The sequence below is a fragment of the Coloeus monedula genome, assembly GCF_965178545.1.
Source record: "Coloeus monedula genome assembly, chromosome: 10".
Lineage (NCBI taxonomy): Eukaryota > Metazoa > Chordata > Aves > Passeriformes > Corvidae > Coloeus > Coloeus monedula.
In genome coordinates, this window is record NC_138790.1 from 22389744 (window position 1) to 22409528 (window position 19785).

At 41.6% G+C, this 19785-nt stretch overlaps 1 protein-coding gene across 1 annotated transcript; it reads right to left on the minus strand.

Moving 5' to 3' along the window:
* Positions 1-215: 215 nt before the first annotated feature.
* Positions 216-19239, minus strand: SKIL (SKI like proto-oncogene). Its single transcript, XM_082287687.1, has 7 exons — positions 19139-19239; positions 16313-18230; positions 11401-11498; positions 9778-10019; positions 9331-9572; positions 8096-8320; positions 216-5305 (listed from the first exon to the last, which is right to left on the minus strand). Exons 2-7 carry the CDS (start codon positions 17417-17419, stop codon positions 5144-5146), a joined length of 2076 nt encoding a protein of 691 aa, XP_082143813.1. The 5' UTR covers positions 17420-18230; positions 19139-19239; the 3' UTR covers positions 216-5143.
* Positions 19240-19785: the final 546 nt, after the last annotated feature.

Sequence of the window (19785 nt, forward strand, 5' to 3'; positions counted from 1 at the left end):
GGGAGCTCTGCTAACAAGTTTCAGTGTAATCAGATTTTAATTTACTGTAATCAAAGCAAGGAAGGCTCCTCAGAAAAGACCCAAGTTAAACACCTTCAAAGAGCCAAGTTTAGAAGCCAGTGTTCAAAAATACGACAGAGACAAGTGTTCTGACATTACAGTTCTTTATTTGTTTTTGAATCCACGATCTATACAGGTATTTACAAGGCATGGAAATGGATAACAGCACAAAATACAATTGAGGTATAAGCTAAGAGCACAGTATGTCATGTTGCAATAAATATAATTCAAAATTTGTAAACTAAGTGACCAGATAGATGCATCTTGTTTACTAAAACCATATAAAATATCTGTTAAATCTCACGTGAGGTAGAGGACAGTTTTGTGTGTCATGTAATGCAACCACAGCAATGCTGACAGTAAGACTGTACATCATTGGCAAAGTATTAAAAATTGTTGAATGCACTGATCGTTTTTCACAGGCTTTTCCTATGGTTTCAGAGTAGTCATTCAACCTGTTGCCTTGAGCTAACACGGACTCAGTTGTTTTGCAGCTACTTTCTGTCATTTGAGAGAATTATACTGGCATGTCGACAGCAATAAATACTTCAGAGAGTGAGGATGAAAACACAAAAAATGTTCTGTCAATCACAGAAAGCAACGTGATGGCAACGAAATATCTCAGACCAACTTTTTATTATTTCCTAGAATTCGTTTAAATACAGTACAGCTGTGCTTTCCTTTAAGTGAGGTATCTCTTAGAAGAAAAAAAATTCAATTGATATCGTTACACTTAATAATTTTCAAATAGCAAAATTTTATACCGTGTTTGCTGTGCTTGATGAAGTGCTTAGAGCTCGTTTTTCAAGCATTTTCCAACTGAACCACTAACCCTGAAAAGAACAATTTGCTAAGTAATGGAGACACACTATAAAATCATCGTGCAATTTGTAAGCAATAACTGCTTTCACAAAAGCTAAAAAATGACTGTATTTTTTAAATAGGTATATGCAGCAAATAGAAAATTCTACAAGCTTTCTGTAAAGAAAACCAATGAACACTCACACTACAAATGTAATGAGCAAAAACAAAACTGAAATTTGCAGCTTTCTGCTGTTCACTATCGATGGCTTAAATAAAATTACCGAAATATTGCAAGCACAGATTAATAGGTAGGAGAAATTACGTCTTTTGTCGACTTCACCATGTTATAGAAAACTCTGTTGTATGGATTAATTACACGAATTAAGTGCAGAAAAAATACAAAGTTGTTATCTTTACTGACAATCAAAATATATACTCTACAAACAAGTGAATTCTAGGAAGCAGACCATGACAGCATTTCAAGGCCAACTTCCCAACTAATGCTAGGAAGGTTTCCAAAAATTTTATAACACATTCTAGCTATCCCCTCCCCCAATACAAAACAAGAATGAATGAATAAAACATTGTGACTTCTAAAATACGGGCCAAGACATATTTCTTTTCAGGCCACCAGTAGCTTTATGCTCCAACTTTTCCTACATCACTAATTGCATTATGCCTTTACTATGTACAGATGGTTTTACACCTAAGCTATCAATATATTAAATATAGAATAAAATTAGTTTAAGAATGTGAAACATAACTACATTCATCTAAATACTCAAACTGAACGATATGCTTTACTAAAACTAAAACACAGACTTAACTAAGTTTGGAGATTTAGATAAAAATCTCTTTCGTTGAGGGACACCTGATTACACTGTGAGTGAGGGTGTTTCCAGACTGCCAAAATTACAAGAGTTTTACTCTCTAAGCTCTTATATTTTATTGATTAAAGTATACAAAGCATGTTAAAGTTCTCTTTTTAAAAAGTATAGGAGCAGGTTAGGTATCCACCTTGAATCCTACTGATTCCAAAAGGTGCACTAGGCAACTTCCATCTTGCTGTACGTGCTTAATAAAGCAACTTTCAAATTATAGACAATTTTAGGACTTTGTTCTACAGGCTTCATGTCACAACTATCTAGGAAAATTACTTCTTGCCTGAAAAGATCAGCAAGCAATGACTAAGGCAAACCAAATAACAATACATAAAATGAGCAAGCTATGACTAGAAGCAAAGACCTAATGACTGATTCAGTCTCTACCATTAAGTGTGCACTTAAGTGAGGGCCCTCAAGTGTGCATTCCAAGTTCCTATGTCAGGCTGTAAAATGAACCATTCGATAGAATTAGGATACAGTAGCGAAAACAAGGTCAACATATATTTGTTCTAGAACTTAAGAGCATTATTTACAATTTACTAAAAAACTGTCTTTCAAAGACTGTGAGCACACAAAGGGCTATGGCACATTTATGTATACATTATTACTTAAAATCAGTATAAAATTAAGTCTACACATATGAAAATTGTTTATGTTACGTCAAGAGCCTGAAAGTAGTATTTAAGAATTTTAAGAGGATTACAATAATTTAAAATGCATTCTAACTTTAGATTAACTAAATGGAATATTTACAAAGCTACTTTTAAGGTCATTATAATAAATGTTCCATTAGCTTCATCAGCCAGATGTTCGAAAACGATTACGAGGCCTTATCTGCAACTGGAATTGGTAAAACTTCCTATGGCTGCTGGAGTTCTTGCAACAGTGAAAACATCGGTACAAAGGACAGCCACCAGCATTTTAAGAGCCTCCAGCAGTGACCCAAGTGCTGGCTGAGGCACAGGAACCTGGGCTACACCAGCCCTCCACTGCCACTGCTGAACAACCTGGCCAAGGGAGACATCTGAGCAGAAGTCACAGAACACAGACAAGACCTGAATGGCAACGGAATATTCACTATCCTAATATAATAATCCCAGGAGGATTCCAAACATCCAACAGCTAAGCTATAAATACTGTGGTGCAGCTGTGAGAACGAGCTATGGCCTTTCCCACACCGACAGCCTGAGCCTGCCTCAAAACACTGAGAAGCAACACAAACGGACTCTCTCCATCCTTCAGCAGCACCCAGGTGGAACTTCCCAGTTTCCCAGCTCATCCAACACCGGATCCAATCACATTGGACAACTTCAAGCTCTGTTCCCCAGCCATCACACCTCTAGCAATACCCCTGCCTACTCTCCCTGTACCCACAGGTCTGGTGGCTGGACAACAAAACATTCACGGTGTTTTTAAAGCAAGTGGTGCACACGCAACCAGAACCATTTAGTCAGCACCTTTCCCTCCAAACTAAGCTGCAAAGACAGGCCTCTTCCTTTTTAGTTTTTTTTTGTTTTTTTTTTTTTTTTTAAAGCAAAAATTTGGAGATGGGAGCTGAAGAAGAGAAAAATATAATCCTGGTCTTCTTTTCTGGCAGGAGGTGGAACTAGATGATCTTTAAGATCCTTTCCAACCCAAACCATTCTATGATTCTCAACACTGACAAAAAAAAATTCATTTTTTTTAATCTAACCTGCTTTGCTTGTCAGTGTAAATACGACAGAGTTCACAAACAAAATTGTACAGTTATTAAAAAAATCATCCTATGACTCTGTGACATTTAATTTACCACCTAATTTCTCATTCAATTTAAAGATATGTGCAATTTTATCCTTCTCTGTGATGTTCAGTCTTGTTATACCACCAAAAGAGAAACAAAAAAGAACAAGAGTTTTCAGTTTTACAAGTTAAGGGGAAAACCAATTCAATGTAGGTTTTTACTAGTGGTTTCATCCAAAATTAACTGAATTATTAAGAGCATATTAAACTTAAGTACCTCAAAACCAGAAACTAAAAGCACAAGTGAAAATTATGTAGTGAAATACTGGAATTACTAAAATATTCCTATCACTGACATGATCAGCTGACATCTGCCAGCTGTATCCAACTTTTTGGAGAGAAGTGCAAAGAAGTTTTTCTTCATCCAACTTTGTAGCCATGCATTTAACCCACTAGGAACCAGACTTCAGAAGTACTCGAACATCATATATATACATAAAACAGTAATTCTGTACAATTACACATTTCCCAATGGTATAGCTTAACAAACATGCTGTATTTTCTTAATTCATGGTAACCCTACCATGCCATTCAAATACAGAGACTATCAAAATGAGTTTTCAAAGTGCTATATCTCAGAATTTTACATTTTAAGCTATGATCACAATGTCAGTTAAGGCCTGTTCTATGTAATGAAAGAAAAAACCACAAGTTGGCAAGAAGCTCAAGGTGTGGAGGCTTAGGGTACTAAAGAAATTAACACATATTTCTTAATAAATATTATTTTTCTTGAAAGCATTAGTAATTGAAAAACAGTTAAGTCATGCTTTCTCAGTTTCTAAAAGGAAAAGCCCCGCCTTTAAGCCTTTTATTCATGTTTCTTTCATACGTACTACAGAGAAAAAAACAGAAGAGAACTTGTGAGTTTTTAACTTCCCAAGATTCCACTGTAATTGTAAATTTTTTAATTCACCAAAAAAAAAAACCCAAACCAAAACTCTAATGTTTTCTTCTTCCAGCAGAGCAAGCAAGTGCTGGTTCTAACATTCCTTAGATTGATAATGAGTTGTTAAACAGACAATACTGAAAAGAACAGCTGACTTCACACAATAAAATGATGGGAAAAACTCATGCTGGTAAATCACTTTTGATGCTCAATCATCAACCAATCGTGGCAATTTTGAGCTCTACCCTACAGACAAAAAGCTGCCTTTACTTTCCTCAGTTTGAGAACATTTAATTCTCACTGAAACCCAAACTATTTTAGACCTTGAAGAATTCAGGATGTTTTTAATGTACTTTTATAACTGGATGTGCAATTGATAGCAAAATAAAGATACCCACATATGTTTTAACAGACAATGTTAAAAGGTGTAGAGTCCTTAAGACTGCATTAGAAATAGACAGAAACTGGTCACTCTAAATCAAGAGTTTTGTATTTTTCACTGTTTGAGAAAAACACCAGTACAAATCAATGCAGATTTTCATTGGTTAGGAAAATCTAAAAATGTCTATCTATCTCTATTTATTTATATCTATGTATATCTTCACCTGGACCTGTCTGGGAAATAGAAATCCATAGAGAACACTTTTTCTCAGCACACAAAAATTATTCACAATCATTAAAACCAAAACACCCTGTTTGAAGGACACAGCTGTGCTTCCTCTTCCAATTTCTATTTTCCTTTCCCATTTTTTGAAGATTTCAGGATCTGTAGCTTCAATTCTTTTATCATCAGCTCTAACTTTTCCCGGGCCTCTCGTTCCTGTCTCAGTTCATCCTGGAGCTCTTGTCTATCTGCCTCTGCATGATCCAACCTCTGCCTCAACTCTGCCAGCTGTGAAACAGGAGAGACAGAGAGGCAGAGTAAATTTCTGCAAACTTATTTAAAACATCAAGATGTCACAGATGGCCACTCCATGCATCCAAGTATTTCAGTCCACCAGAGTTATGCAGTTATCAAGAATTATGCACTTACCTATTACACCATTAGCAAACAATGTCAATGTGCAAAGTTGCATACACATCATACTATAATTTAAAAAAAGAGAAAATCTAATTTTTAAATGCATGTAAGTTGTAGTTATACGAACTGTCACACCAGACTGCCAATAACACACAGAATCTGTTGAGAAGATTGTGATGAAGTCTGCATTGAATGTGTCACAAATCCCAGAATAAACTGCATTTTTTCATTTCCCAGGTTCATTTCTCTTACCTGACAAAATATTACTTCTTTATTTCAAAGCCTGAATGCACTTCTAGAAGAAACAAAACCACCAACACTGTTTTCTGATACTCCTTAGTATAAATGAAACATTCAGAAAATCTTGAACATAACCATCTGTGTGTGTGTTCAAATATAAACCTGAATCCACACAAACATTTTTTTGAAATATTTTCTGTTTAACCACGGAAATTAGGTATTCTTTTCCTCTTTAGAATACAGCAAGGTACAAACTTGCTAGAATGTCACCAAAATTATTTACAGTGGCATCTGGAAACATCTTCTCAAGTATGGGAAAGTTGCTTATTGCTTATAGTATACTACCAGCAGTAAAACAGGGAGGAGACTGGGCACCAGTTATCTTCTCTCCCATGGATTTATGGGGTCCTTTCTTACCAAAAGACCTCACTCCATCTAAAAGACACCATCTGCCTTTATAATGATAGGTATCTACCTGATGTACATCATCACTAAGCATCCATCTCACTGAAAAAAAGGAAGACAGTTCATGAGAATGAAAGAGCAGGAACATACAGGGTATTATTGGTGTTCACCAACTGCTACAGAATGTACTGGGTGAAGGAATGGCTGTGCTGATTTTAGAGACACACCACATTTCATCTCCAATTCTATAACCAGAAATTCTTCAGCAGTTCTTAGGCAGCGACAGGCTGTTAATGCAAGTCCTGACTGCACAAGTGCTGCAGTGAAGTGCTGCAGAGCAAGAGTGCCCACTGCCTGCATGCTGCAGCATGTCTCTGGCTGAGTTTTCATTTCTGGCTCTAAGGAAAGGCTCCAGTACTGGTTATTCTGCCCTACTGTGATTGACAGGGTGAAGCAACTATTTCAATAAAGAAGTCAAAAAGGGGGAGAAGACAGTGCCAGGCCTAGAAAGGAGAAGAGACTTTAAAGCAAGTTGCAAATACCAAACTATTAATTCTGTTTAATGCACAAGGAGAGTTCCTCCCAGTCCACAGCTCTCAGACAGAAAAGGCAGCCCGGGCAACTGCTTCAAGAACACATCAGATCAAGGCTTTTTTAAAATGCTGTATACACAGCTTGGGGAAGTTCCCTGTTCCCAAGACCCCTGTTTAACTCTGGTGCTTCCTGAAACCAGAATCTACTGCAAGATGTGATAAATGGAAAAAAAAGTTCAAATTATACCTTGTGAACAGATCTACCACAGAGGTAATAACAGAGTAAACTTTTACACAAGGAATGTATTTAGTTTTCTAAGTCCAACTTCAAAAGAAACACGCAACCAATCTCCTTGGGGAACAACCCACAGTTTTCACCCTCCAAAGGAAGTAAGCTGCACAAGCCCTATAAAACGTGCTATACATGATGATCTCCATAAATTAGAACACGTTGTTACTTGCACTAATAGGGCTTGTACCAGATGTTCAGTAAATCAGGCCTTAGTCAGAGAGGATTATTTCTGGCAGCAAAGGCCAGGAATCAGTGGAGTGGGATGTCATGAAATTAAATTCATGAGAGGGATTTACGATGCGAGTCTCTGCCCTACTCACCAAAAATACCAAAACCTGTCTCTCAAGTACTGCCTGTTTCTCAGTTTGAGTCAGTAAGAACAGGACATATACACAGTCGTGAACAAAGGACCACGGAGCTTTACTGAGCTCAAGTTCTGGATTTTGTTCACTTTAAAATTGAGTCTGTTAAGACTAGTTTTCTGTGATATAGTGCAAAATAAAAAATTTCATCATAACTACAGCTGATTTTTAAAAGGGGCATTCCAAGGTTCCCTTTGGCAATAACTTTACTTTTTCCCATTGGAATAATCTCCAACATAAAGAAGCAATAGTAAAAGCTAAAAGGAAAGTGAGAGGAAAAAACAGCTCCATAGGTTTTGACATATGAATCCAAGAGGCAAGAATGAGAGACACTAACATGATTTTCATTTCCAAGAAAACTCTTGGCCAAATGCTTTGGTAGAGCCCAGAAGGGGCTCATCAGAGAGTGCAGAAGGTTCTACCACCAAGGAACCGCAAGAGCAGCAAGGTATGCTGCTAATGTGACAAAAAGATGGTTCAGAGGTTTGGATTTTATTTCTTTTTTACATAAAATAATGATAATGTTTAAGTCTATATCATGGGCAAGCCCATATATATTAAAAATGGAATTTGTTTTAAATGAGGATGTAACAGACCTCATGTTTAAGTTTAATATTTCATCAATAACATCCTATGTTTCTGTAAGTTACATTCAACCTCAGTTTCAAGCAAGGAACAGGGAAATAAATATTGCTGTCACTGACCTATTTTGGTATTTGTCTGTGGTGCCAGGACAGAGAAAATGAAACCTTAAGGTAGCTGAACCACAACTGCACGATTTCCTGCTACACTGAATATGTTCTGTTTGAAATAAACCTTCCCTTCTCACCTGTGCTGCATATTCAGCTTCTTTGTCTTTTTCCAAATTGGAGTCACAGCTACATTTTTGCTTCATCACTTGGTCCAGTTTCTTCTCCAAGTCTCTCTGCTCAAAATAAAATTCCTCCATTCTTTGTGCATGCTCTGCTTGCAAACATTCGAGTTCTTTTTGTAAATTCTGCTGCTCTTCAGTCAGCTCCTTCATAGCTTTAGAGTTGCTTAACATTTCCACTTCCTGTAAAGAAAGATCAAGATCACATACTCCTCTCTTCTAACACCAGAAAAGTAAAAAAACCTGAATTTAAAAGTGTATCTGGAACCAGTGAGGCCAAAAAGACCATTTGTAACTACCAATAACAACAGCCTGATACTGGTATTTATCTGCTTATCAATGACAGGAATTCTGTAACATGCATCTAATTTTTAAGAAATTACTTATACGTCTAAGTACATGGAGCTACCAGAAACAAATTTGCACTTCTAGCAGTGAACCTCAGGAAGCAACAGCGTTGATTCACTAAAATATACTTTGAAGATGCAAAAAGTGTAGCATCAAGAAACAAAATGAAGTGTTTGATTGCATTGTCCACTGACATTTTGATATTTTTAAACTCATAATTTTTTTAAACTTATCCACAAGCTTTATCTCCAATAGCAGAACAATTTTAAAGTAGCAGCTCTAGGGCCCTACCTGAGCTCCTAGATTCTGAGATTAGCATTTAAATTAAATAAAATAAATTAAAATATTAGGTCTGTTCCATGAATGCAAGAAGCAAAGACAGTATTTAACTGAATTCAGAAAACAGAAATGTCACAAATGAACACCAGCCTCTAAAATCATTCATTATTAAAGAAAAGACTAAAAATAAAATCCCTAAAAGCAAGCCTTTGCAAATGGGAATAGGAAGGTGGTGTTCTTTTTTATACAGGGCAGCAATAAGACCATTGCTAGAATACTGATATCTGCATCCTTAAAAACCTGAAAACAGAAATTTCAGGGGATACAGCAAAAGCAGGAGCTGCATGGACCTGGCAGCTGCAAACTGAAGAGACACCAATTATTAGTGGCCTCAAAACTCAAGAGCATAAGGGATATTGAAGATTTGGTGTCTGGATTTAAGCTGAGGGAAAAATGATCTGTGTGCTTTGGTGTTTCTGAATGAATGCAATCCGTGACTGTGGAGCCAGCAAGCCCACATCAGCTCCCTGCTGTCCAAGGGGAAATGCACTCAGCTGCCACTGTACCATTTGGAGCTGCTGTTTCCTCCGCAAAATCGTGTTAAGTTTTTCCTGCTGCTTGATGTAGGTTTTCATTACTTCTTCCATGATCCTTCCCTTGTCATCCTCACAGCTGATGTCCTTCATGAGGGTGGGGGACAAGGTTCGTGCATCAGCACCTCCCTCACCACGGCCAGAGTCTCTGGTGATACTGGAAGAAACACGCTCAGATTTTCCACCTCTCGCAGAACGAGTTGACACAGCAGGATCTACACAGAAAAGAGCAGAGAACAATAATCACAGGAACTTCAACTTCCAGAGTGAAAAAAAATGCAAAGAAAACTGAGATTACATAAAGGTGAAAGGAATTTTTGGAAATCTGAAGTGACATCAGAAAATTCTAGCTCAGTGTTAAGCTTTCCAAAATTCTGTGGTATAAAAATCGAAGACTTTAACACTTTTTTCACTACTCACCTAAACGTTTATGGGGCTGCTCCACACCAGTTTTCAAGTCAATTTTTTCCTGCTCTTCAAGAGAAAGCTCTGGATAGGAGGCAGCTTTTTTGTGCTTTCCACTACTGAGCTTCTTCTCTGACTGCCCAGGTGAGGATTTATTAACTTCTGAAGCTTTTACTGTTGCTTTTGCAACATCCTTATATTGAGATGCAAGAGATACATTCGGGGCAACCACTTTATCACACATATAAAGGTAGTAACTGAAAGAGCAGAAGAGTAAAATTCACAGTGAAAGGTAAGACATAATAAATGATGGCTGGTTGAGAGCAGTAAGTTTAATTTTACATGAGTTCAAACTGTGAAAGCATCAATGAAAAATAAGCACATCCTTTTTAAATTTTTCCTATGCAAAAGGAAAGCCTAATGACACACTTCATCTTTACTGAGTAGATTATCTAGATAAGGTTTTGAGGCTATCAAACAAGTGGATTCTCCAAACATGGCTGATTAAAAAAAAATTACAGAAAATCATACGAAGACTTCATTTAAATGCAGAGAGTGAAATTAGAATGTCACAGAATCCACACTCTCCAGCATTTTCATAATCCTTATATTAGCAATGGAGGATGGGGAAGTGCTCAGTGAAGTGGGAATGAGCCCTCATTTAAGCAGCAAAGCTGTGTTCAGACAGTCCTGGGGCATGTCTGAGACCAATGTTGGACATTCTTTCCCATGTACACTGAGCTGCCCATTTGGATTTTCACAGCTCCTGGACTCCTGGGAGCATCCCTGTGTCCCCCCTAACCTCACCACTAAGCCTAATAGAGAGGGAAGAGAGCCCCAGCTGTGTTCAGGTCAGTGCCAGGATCACCAGTGTCACTGGAGTTCAATTGCTGTCTTCAACACTTCCCTTTCTCCTGGTTCTGATGGAAAGTACCAGCAGAAACAGAACATGAGGGCCCATCACAGAAGTTCCTCCACTCCCTTGTTTGCGTGGGAACCAGTGTGATGTGTGTACACCAAAAAGGGTCTGCTCTGACCCAAATTCGGGACCTGTGTAACCACAGGAGTGAGGGCAAGAGGAACATCACGAAAAACTGTTTCCCTTGCTGATGCAGGTGACAAACTGGGTAAGTCAAGGAAATGCACTTGGTTTCTAAAACCAGGAAACAGTCTGCAGACAATTCAGCTGCAGCCCTTGTTCCACTGTGGAAGAAAGCCTTCAAACACCTCTTGAAGTCTTTTCTGGAAGGAAATTAAGTTGTCCTCATGGTAAATAGGCCCTGTGCAGCTTTCCACATGCATGCATTGCATACAATATGAGAGATCAAAAATTACCTCTGTCATTTCTACTAAGAAAAGGGAAGTTTTAACTACATTTCAATTGTATTGCCTGCAGAAGAACACCCACAGGTCACAGCTTGAGTCCTATCCCAAAAAACACTCATAAGCAGTTCATTAGTATTTACACTAAGAAATGCATAAAAATTTAGGGTTAAATCATTTCTGTGTGATACCTTAAGAGCTTTCCTAACAGTTCAGGTTGCAAACACATTTTTTAAAATTTGAATTATCCCTAAATAGCCAAAAGTAATTAAATACTTGATAGTGCTTATAGTTCTACATAACAAACTCAGTTACCTGGGATGGAAAAAGGAAGGTGGTTGAGGATCAGTGTCTGCTTCTTGCTTTATAACTGGATACCACTGCGATAATTCCAGGTTCTGCTGTGGCTCTGCCTAAAGGAAAGAAAATAAATTGCTAATTGAAACATGGATACCGGTTATTTACATTTTCATAAACACTCCTCACAGAAATGGCATTTACACCATTAATACAGCCACAGCAGAGAAACTGGTACTGGGAAATGGGGTGTCTTTGGCAGAGATACAGGGCGATGAAAGCCACAGAATTTTCTTTGATCTCAAATTTACCATTATGGGCAAAAGAGCAATGAAATTAAAAGCAAATCTCTTGACAGACCTATGTAAAAGCTCTGCTGAGTTTCCAGAACTCTGCTAAACAAGCTTGGGAGAAACAGAAAGCAGGACCTAGGATTCCCAAAAGGTTGTAGAAGCCTTTTGTAATAACGTGTCTATGTAAAGTAAGCACCCGCTAGATACTTTATTTCAAAATTAAATGAAACAGCGTGCTGGTGTTCCAGGGACAGAACTTTCTTTAGTCATCACAAATTTTTATTACAGCAGCAGTCAAAGCTGCTCCCAGTAACATGACAATGCCATTCCCTTTGCAGTGGCAAACAAAATTAACCTAGGTGCATCAGAATTTATGATCTTAAAAACTTCTGTCTATTTTGAATTTGGAAAGCAATTCTTGTTATGTGTGTCTCAAGAAATATTTTTGAAATTACTCTTTACTCAAAATTCCTGGTGATACTTTGTGCTCCCCTCCAAAGTTGCTCTTAATTTCAAGTGAAAGGTGTCTCATCATGAATTTACAATAGTCACACAGCTAAGAAATTGAGTCATAATTCCACTGTATTAGAACAGCCTTGGGATGTGGGGTTTTGGGTAGGGTGTGGTTGGCTGACCCCAGGCAGCTGCCAAAGCACCCACAGAGCCGCTCCCTCAGCACCATTCCCAGGGGATTGAAGGGACAAGACCAAGAAAGCCCCTGGATAAAGCTGGCTTAAGAGGTGAAGGAAAGAGAAAAATACAAGTGAAGCAAAGAACACGGCTCAGGTCCCTCCCTCATACAACTGCCCAGCCAGCCTCCAAACAACCTCCACCTTGGATGTCAAACCCTCTTTCTCCTCCTCAAAAATCCCAGTTTTTACTGCAATAGCCAGAACACTGGTGTGCTACCCACAGTTTTAGCCACCAATCCAAAGCACAGCATCATACAGGCTGCTACAAAGAAAGCCAACACCACTCCAGCCAGACCCAGGACCTTGACAAGCTGCTCAATTAAAAAAACAGCCTATAAAGCTAAAAAAGTTAAATAATCCTGTACTGAAACGTTCATGCAGTGTTCTAACATCTTCACAACTTCTTATGTGCTATGTTATCAGGAGAGTTTATATTTACACACCCTGGAATAAACTTTTGGAGAACTTCATCGCTGGCAGACAGAGGCCGCCAGTGACACCAGTGTGACCTGCGCCATGGTCTGCACAATCCAACACCACCCCACCCTGGCAGGGACCAAACCCCACCCACCCCATTCTGACCAAAACTTCCAGCCCACGAAACTCAGCTCTCACAATGAAACTGAAATTTAACCCCACCCCTACAGTTCCTCAAATCACTTCCAACACAGACAGAACGGGACGGAGGGCACAAGGAAGAGAAGCTCTGGAGTTGTAAATTCATAAGGCTTTAAATAATAAAGATTTGAATAATCTCTAGAAAAAAGGCCTCATCCTGACACTCGTCAAGTTTTTTCTACTTATTCAGATCATTATAATAATTTAAATAATCACAGATAATCTACTTATACTGCAGCTAGTATGCAGTGATCTGATTTTAGCTTCAGACCACATTTGTCCATATTTTAGGACTCACATTTTAACATGCTTATATATTTACATGTGAAATTATCAGGTCATCTCTATTTTCATATTACTAGGTCAGATTTTTGCTTTTTTTTTTTTTACCTATTGCAAATGGAAACTGAATTTATTGTCTACCTATTAGTGTGCATCTTGCAAATGAATTTCTGCAATCTTGCAATCAAATTTTTACTTAGGAAAGAAAATGAAATGTTACATAAATAAACATGAAGTCTTTTTCTAACAGGATTCTTCCCTCACCATCCAGGTAAATGAAACAAGGTATCTACTTCCAAATATACACATGTGTATTTAATTACCCAACAATTTGTTTATTTTAGATGCTCTTAAATAATTCTCTAAACACAATAAATTGAATTGAATTACTTCTACTCTAACTGTTTAAAAGGTTTACATGAAAATGCCTTATTTTTCTTCTAAGCTAGCTGGACAGAGCTGCTCTTTAAGGAGAAAATACATAGGAAGTAATGGTTTCAGTGTAATCATTAAGCCAGTAGTTTTAGCGGAGACTGAATTTATAAAACCCTCAGAAGAAATGTTAACCCCCCCATGCTGTGAGCTTTCCCCCACACACTGTGACCAGCTCAAGGAATCAGTCTGAGAAGCAAGACAAAGTTTTAGTGCAGAGATGATGAGAAACTGTCGCAAAGTCAAAGGGAACAAGGATCTGTCAGTGCAGGAATCAGCAGAGACTCAGTGACAGCTGTTCCATGAAGAGCAGGTGGATGTTGCACTGCAGTCTAGAACTCCACAGAAAATTATGACAATCAAGCACACAGCTTACAGCTCTGTTATTAGCACAAAGAACAGAAAGGAATTAATCTCAAGAGTACTTTGCTCTTAAAATACTGAAACAAAAGTGTATTTGCACTGTGAGGTGAATAAACTCAGAGTGAAATGCTAAGGAGAAAGACAAGGCACGGGAACTAGGATGCTCCAAAGGCTACGGGACATAAGTAATTCATTATTACTGGATGGGGAAAGACCTAGCCAAGGGCAACTGTTCCTCCTGGGCCCTCCAAGATAACCACAAAGATGTGTCAACACTTCTGAGGACTGACTCAGCAAAGGTGCTGAGGAGGTGAGAGAACAGCGAATGGAACATCCTGCAAATAAATTCCCCTGGAAGTGTAAGGAAAGGGAATGTCTAAGTGTTGTACCTGATACCTCTCCCACAACACTGAAATGAGGAAAAGAAGTTGTGGCTGCTCCATCCCTGGAGGTGTTTAAGGTCAGGTCAGATGGAGCTGTGAGCAATCTGGTCTAGTGGAAGGTGTCCCTGCCCACGGCAGAGGGTGGAGTGAGGCGATCTTTAAGGTTCCTTCTAATCCAAACCATTCTGTAATTCTACAAAAAGACAACTGAAGCAGCCTAAGCTTCCCCAGGACAAGGACAGGGAAACTGCCCTCTTATACTCTTGTAATCTTTTGTACTTCCCAGATGAATATCCACAAGATGGAAAAAAATCCCCAAACCTCCCCCACCACTGTATTTTGTTCATGTTTTCACAGCTTCTCACTCGTTGTATGTTGCTTTGTAAGAAAGAACTACACAGGTCTGCTACGGAAGACTGCAGAGAGGTTTAGTACTTCATTTACACCAGTCCAGTCCAAATTACTGCCACTGTTAATTTCAGGTGCGTTTTTTTCATCTTTGCACATGAAACTGAAAGATCTCATTGTCTGAAATTTGCTGCTGTGGAAAGGGAAGCAGCATTTATAGGTGTGAATATGGAAGGCTATTTCCACTGATGCATCCACCACGCTGTAGTTCATTTCCTACACTGGCATTGCAAGAATAAAGACTGACATGTCTTTATCAGTTGAAAAGCAAAGTCTCTTTGCTAGGAGACTGCATCTTCAAATAATTCAGCATGTGGAAGCATGCCATACTGCAGGCTTCCATGGGAATCTGCTGTTAAAATCTCTTCCTGCAGACTGGCACCACTGTAACAGTACCTGTTACTACAGTCAGCCTTCCTGCAACACCAACTTTTCAGAAATTTGTGCTGAAAGGTGTCAGCTCATAGCACCCCTTTTTGGGCTCAACCATCTGCACTGCTCTTGCTGCTATTTTGAAATCCACTGCAAAACATCCAACAGGCAACATGGATTTATCACCAAACCAGCAGCCATCAAACAGACACAGAAACACTGACTACACTGAAAAGAAACAGTCATGGGGCAGAAACCCTTAAAAACCTCTTAAAGTTTAAATTACACCCCAAAATTGTGCCTTCTATGAATGGCAACATCTATCATATTAATGTTTCTCTGCTGCTTGTCCTATTATTTAAAGTAGAAGCACTCCAAGGGACAAAAAAGCTCTGTATTTTGGAACCACAGCACAGACTTACAGCAGTATTTTAGGAAAAAATAAGATGTCTATTATTAACTATTGTCAAGATACCGGCCTACAGCTCATTACTTGGGCTGCTTAAAACCCCCTCTTTTTGGCATATTTCACTGCACAAGTGGTTTAAACAGAAAGCTCTTGCTGAACAAGCAGACTTTGGGCTTCTAAATAGCCATTTAGCAAAGCACCATTACCCTGCACATAAGTCATGAGATGGGTGGCCAGCAAGCCAGGTTGCCATCCAGCCCACGTGTGCATGCTGGAGTACAAATAAAGAATTCATTTGTAATACTTGATTTTCAAGCTCCCTTCTGCTTTGCTCAGCTGCTGCAGCACACACCGCATAAACCTACTCAAAGGTCAAATGGGAGAATGAAAATTTCCACAATAGGCTGAATTTTCCAGAGTCTGTATACCTTAGGACAGAACAAGAACCAACTGAGCCAAGCTAGCTTGAATGGTTGCTTGCAGCCCAAAGAGGAAAGAAATTGCCAGCCCTTTTAATGAGAAATGTTATTTCCATGGTGAAGCTCTCTCACAAATTTAACTTAGGCTTGATGTGACAAGTATTCCCACTTAGAAAAGCCAAGTAACACGCTTCTAAAACAAGTATTTACGTGTGAGCAGAAAGAGATCTGGGAGTTTTACACCACCAGGTGAACTTACTTTGGACCGAGTTCTTTTCTGATTTTTCTCGCTGAATTTCTCCTTCATTTCCTCCAAGAGATGCTTCAACTCTCTCTCCTCTGATGTGCCCAGGTATTTTTGGTTAATGTGCAGGTAGCAGTGCCACTTGGCCGACTCAAACCCCCAGTGGCAGGTCCTCTTGTCTGGGGATCTGTGTGAATGCATCACAAAGGTCTGGGGCGAGAACATCCCATAGCATTCCAAGCACTGGATACACGGGTCATCCGGGGCAAGGTAGAACTGAGGTGCAAACAACCCCTGGCACTTGCCCAGGCACTCATGCTCTACTTCAAAGGCACTGCCAGTCTCTTTCAGCTGGGCCAAGGTGTTCTTACCAGGGAGGAAACTGCCACTTTGGGGGAAAGTGCGAGGGCGCAGTAAAGCATTGCATAGTCTCTGAGCATCTGTCAGCGTAATGAGCCCACAGGATGGAGCGTTGAATGGAAGAATTCCCAAAACCTTCAGAATGTGAAGCTGGTCAGAAGTGCACCTTGAGCAGTAGATATAGAGTTCATCACACACCGTGTTGATCTGCTGCAAGGAAAAGTCTCGGAGGACCGAATTCAACACTTGAGGCAGGCAAAGTCTTTTTTCTCCTCCAACTTTAAAACAAGAGATGGATTCCCCCTCCAGCAGGGTCTGGGTGAGTTCTGTAGAGCTGTCTGGAGGGATGAGCAGTGGACCAGAGAGTATTTGTGGTGATGGGAGAGGCAGGAAGACAGTGGGTGACATACTTTCCTGGGAATACCGAGCTGAAAAAGCTGCGGGTCCACCCAGCGAACTCTGGCTGCTTAGGTGGAACTGTGCCAGCGTGTGTTTCAAACCTGGATTTAAACTCAAAGGCTCAGATACTGAAGCACTGTTTGGCTTGGTGGTTTCCGCATCAGCCTCCACCGGAGTTTCGTCATAGTCATCCAAGTTTTCCTTCTTTATTGTTGGCAATTTATTTATTACAACCTGTACTTTGTTATTTACATGCATTTCTGTCATTGCTTTTTTCAATGGAGGACTCCCATCCTCTTGGATCCTGCTCCTTTTTTGGTCTGAAACCAGACCGAGAGGGAAGTTTATTTGTGGGCTTTCCATTGCTAAACACTAGAACTTGAATTAAGTCAGTCCTGAATGTGCATTTTCTTGCTTGTTCATATAAAAAATAGTTTGTTGTGATCTTGGATTACCTCAGGTACACCAAGCTGCACACTCCTTTCACCGAAATATTACTTCTTCAGCATCCAACAGTAAAAACTGCAACCCATTTTGCATGTAATACCATAAAATTACTAATGGAGAGGTTACACAATCTTCTTAGTTATTTGTTCAATTTTATAATATAAAAACCCTAATGCAATATGTATACAAAAGGTTTTCTTCATACCCTACCCACTATTTTACACGGTAGTCTTGTCCAGCAATTTAGTAAAAAATGATGCGTGTTCATCCTCAATCTTTTTTTTCCTTTAAAAAATATACTGTCTTTTCAAATAAGTCTCTATTTAAATATTAAAATAGAAAAATGGGCTCAGTTTGAAGAATGTCAGTCTTAACGCAACTGATCCAAAACGTAGTTTAAGTTGTGTGAAAATTTTATTCAGCACTTTCAGCTCCCAGAGATCAAACACAATCTTAAGGGCTTGCTTTATTGTGCTGCCAGCTTTATGATTTCACCACCACCATGACAGCTACTATGGCAGTTCACAAATAAATCCTCAAATGAAAGGCTGATCCAGATCGACGGCAAAAACTAAACGTCCCTAGAGAGTCACCTTTTGCCCAGATGTCACTGGCGTGTGTCAGAATTTTCCCAGCCCGAGTTATTAGTAATAGAGGTGAGATCCAGGCCATGGGCTGAATTCATGACGTGTGCTAGTACAGAGTTCTGCCAGTCTTTCCTGATAACCTGTGAAAGAGAGAGAGGCCGATTACAAGCAATCCCAGAGTTTGCTCTGTACCTAAAAGGGCTTCAAGAGAGCTGGAAAGCGACTTTTGACAAGGGCATAGAGTGACAAGACAAGGGGGAATGGCTTTAAGCCGAGAGAGGGAAGGTTTAGATTTCATACAAGGAAGAAATTATTCTCTGTGAGAGCAGTGAGGTACTGGCACAGGTTACCCAGAGCAGCTGTGTCTGCCCCATCCCTGGAAGTGTCCAAGGCCAGGTTGGACGGGGCTTGGAGCAACCTGGGATAGTGGAAGGTGTCCCTGCCCATGGCAGGGGGGTTGGAAGGAGATGAGCTTTAAGGCCCCTTCCAACCCAAACAATTCTGGGATTCCCTGCCAGAGGCAGGGTGCGTTTCCCAATAACTCGCGGAACATCAGGACAAGCCACGACCGATGGGCGATACCGGCGGGGGAGGGGGCGGTCCGGAGCGGCTCTGCCGGCGTGCACGCCCGACAGGACGGGCGCTCCGGCGAGCCGGGCACCGGCCCCCCCCATGTCGGGCACCGACCCCTCGCCCCGCAGCCCCTCCCGGGACGCCGCATCCCGCCGCTCCCTCCCGCGCCGTGACTCACCCCGGCCCCGCCGGCACCGCTCCGGGCTCGGCTCGGCCCTTCCCCCTCCCGCCGCCGGGCTTGCCCCTCCGCCCTGCCCGGCTCCCCGCTGTCCCCAGCCGTACCGCGCCGCTCCGCCGCCCCCGTGTCCCTCCCTCCCTCCCATCCCCGGTACCCCGCTCCCCCTCTCCCCCCCGCCCCCGCGCCGCCTCCCCGCAGCCGCCGCTCCCTCCCATCCCCCGCGGGCGCTCCCGCCCTTCCCCCACGGCTCCGCCGCCCCGCTCCCCGCCGTTCCCGGTAAGTTCCCCGGCAGCTCACCCGGCGCCGCGGGGGCTCCGGCGGCCGCGGGGAGCGGAACAGGCGCCGCGCTCGCACCGCCCACCCGTGACCTCACTGCGGAGACCGAGACGGCGGCGGCGGCGGCGCGCGGGCACGAACCCGCCGGCGGCGCGCGCCGGCCCCGCCCACTGTCTGGGGCAGCGGCGGGAGCGCCCGCCCGCCCCTCCCCCGCCCGGCGCCGCCGCCGCCGCCTCAGCGCCAGGAAACCTGGCCGGTCTCTCCTCCCCCACCCCCGCGCCCGCAGGGAAAGCGCAGGAAGATAAATAAAAAATAAAATTAAGAGAAATATATAATATAGATTAAAAAGTGAATATACATGGGAAAGTGGGGGGTTTTTGCCCGGCGTCCCCTCAGCCCGCCCGGGTCAGATCCGGCCCCGCGCCGCCCTGCCGCCGTTCCCCCGTCAGCGCCCGAGAGGGGCCGGCTGAGGGACGGGGACGGAGCGGCAGCTGGGGTGGGGGGGAGGGAGAGCGGCCATGGCAGAAGAGGAAAAGCCCGGTGGGAGGAGGCCCGGGCGCTGTCGGGGAGCTGTCGGGCGTGTCGCTCCCCTGAGGCGCGGTGGCGGGCAGAGGCCGCCAGCGAGGGGCTCTCCGTGACTGTCTCTTAGTGCCTGTACCCCAGCGAGG

Bases quoted from the DNA above. Each gene is read 5' to 3' on its own strand.
- SKIL (XM_082287687.1), bottom strand. From the start codon at position 17,419: ATGGAAAGCCCACAAATAAACTTCCCTCTCGGTCTGGTTTCAGACCAA. The intron at 11,499-16,312 runs GTAAGTTCACCT...TCTTTCCTTTAG, and splicing joins AGAAAAGAACTCGGTCCAAA to GCAGAGCCACAGCAGAACCT. The intron at 5,306-8,095 runs GTGAGAAGGGAA...CCTGTTTCACAG, and splicing joins AAGCTGAATATGCAGCACAG to CTGGCAGAGTTGAGGCAGAG.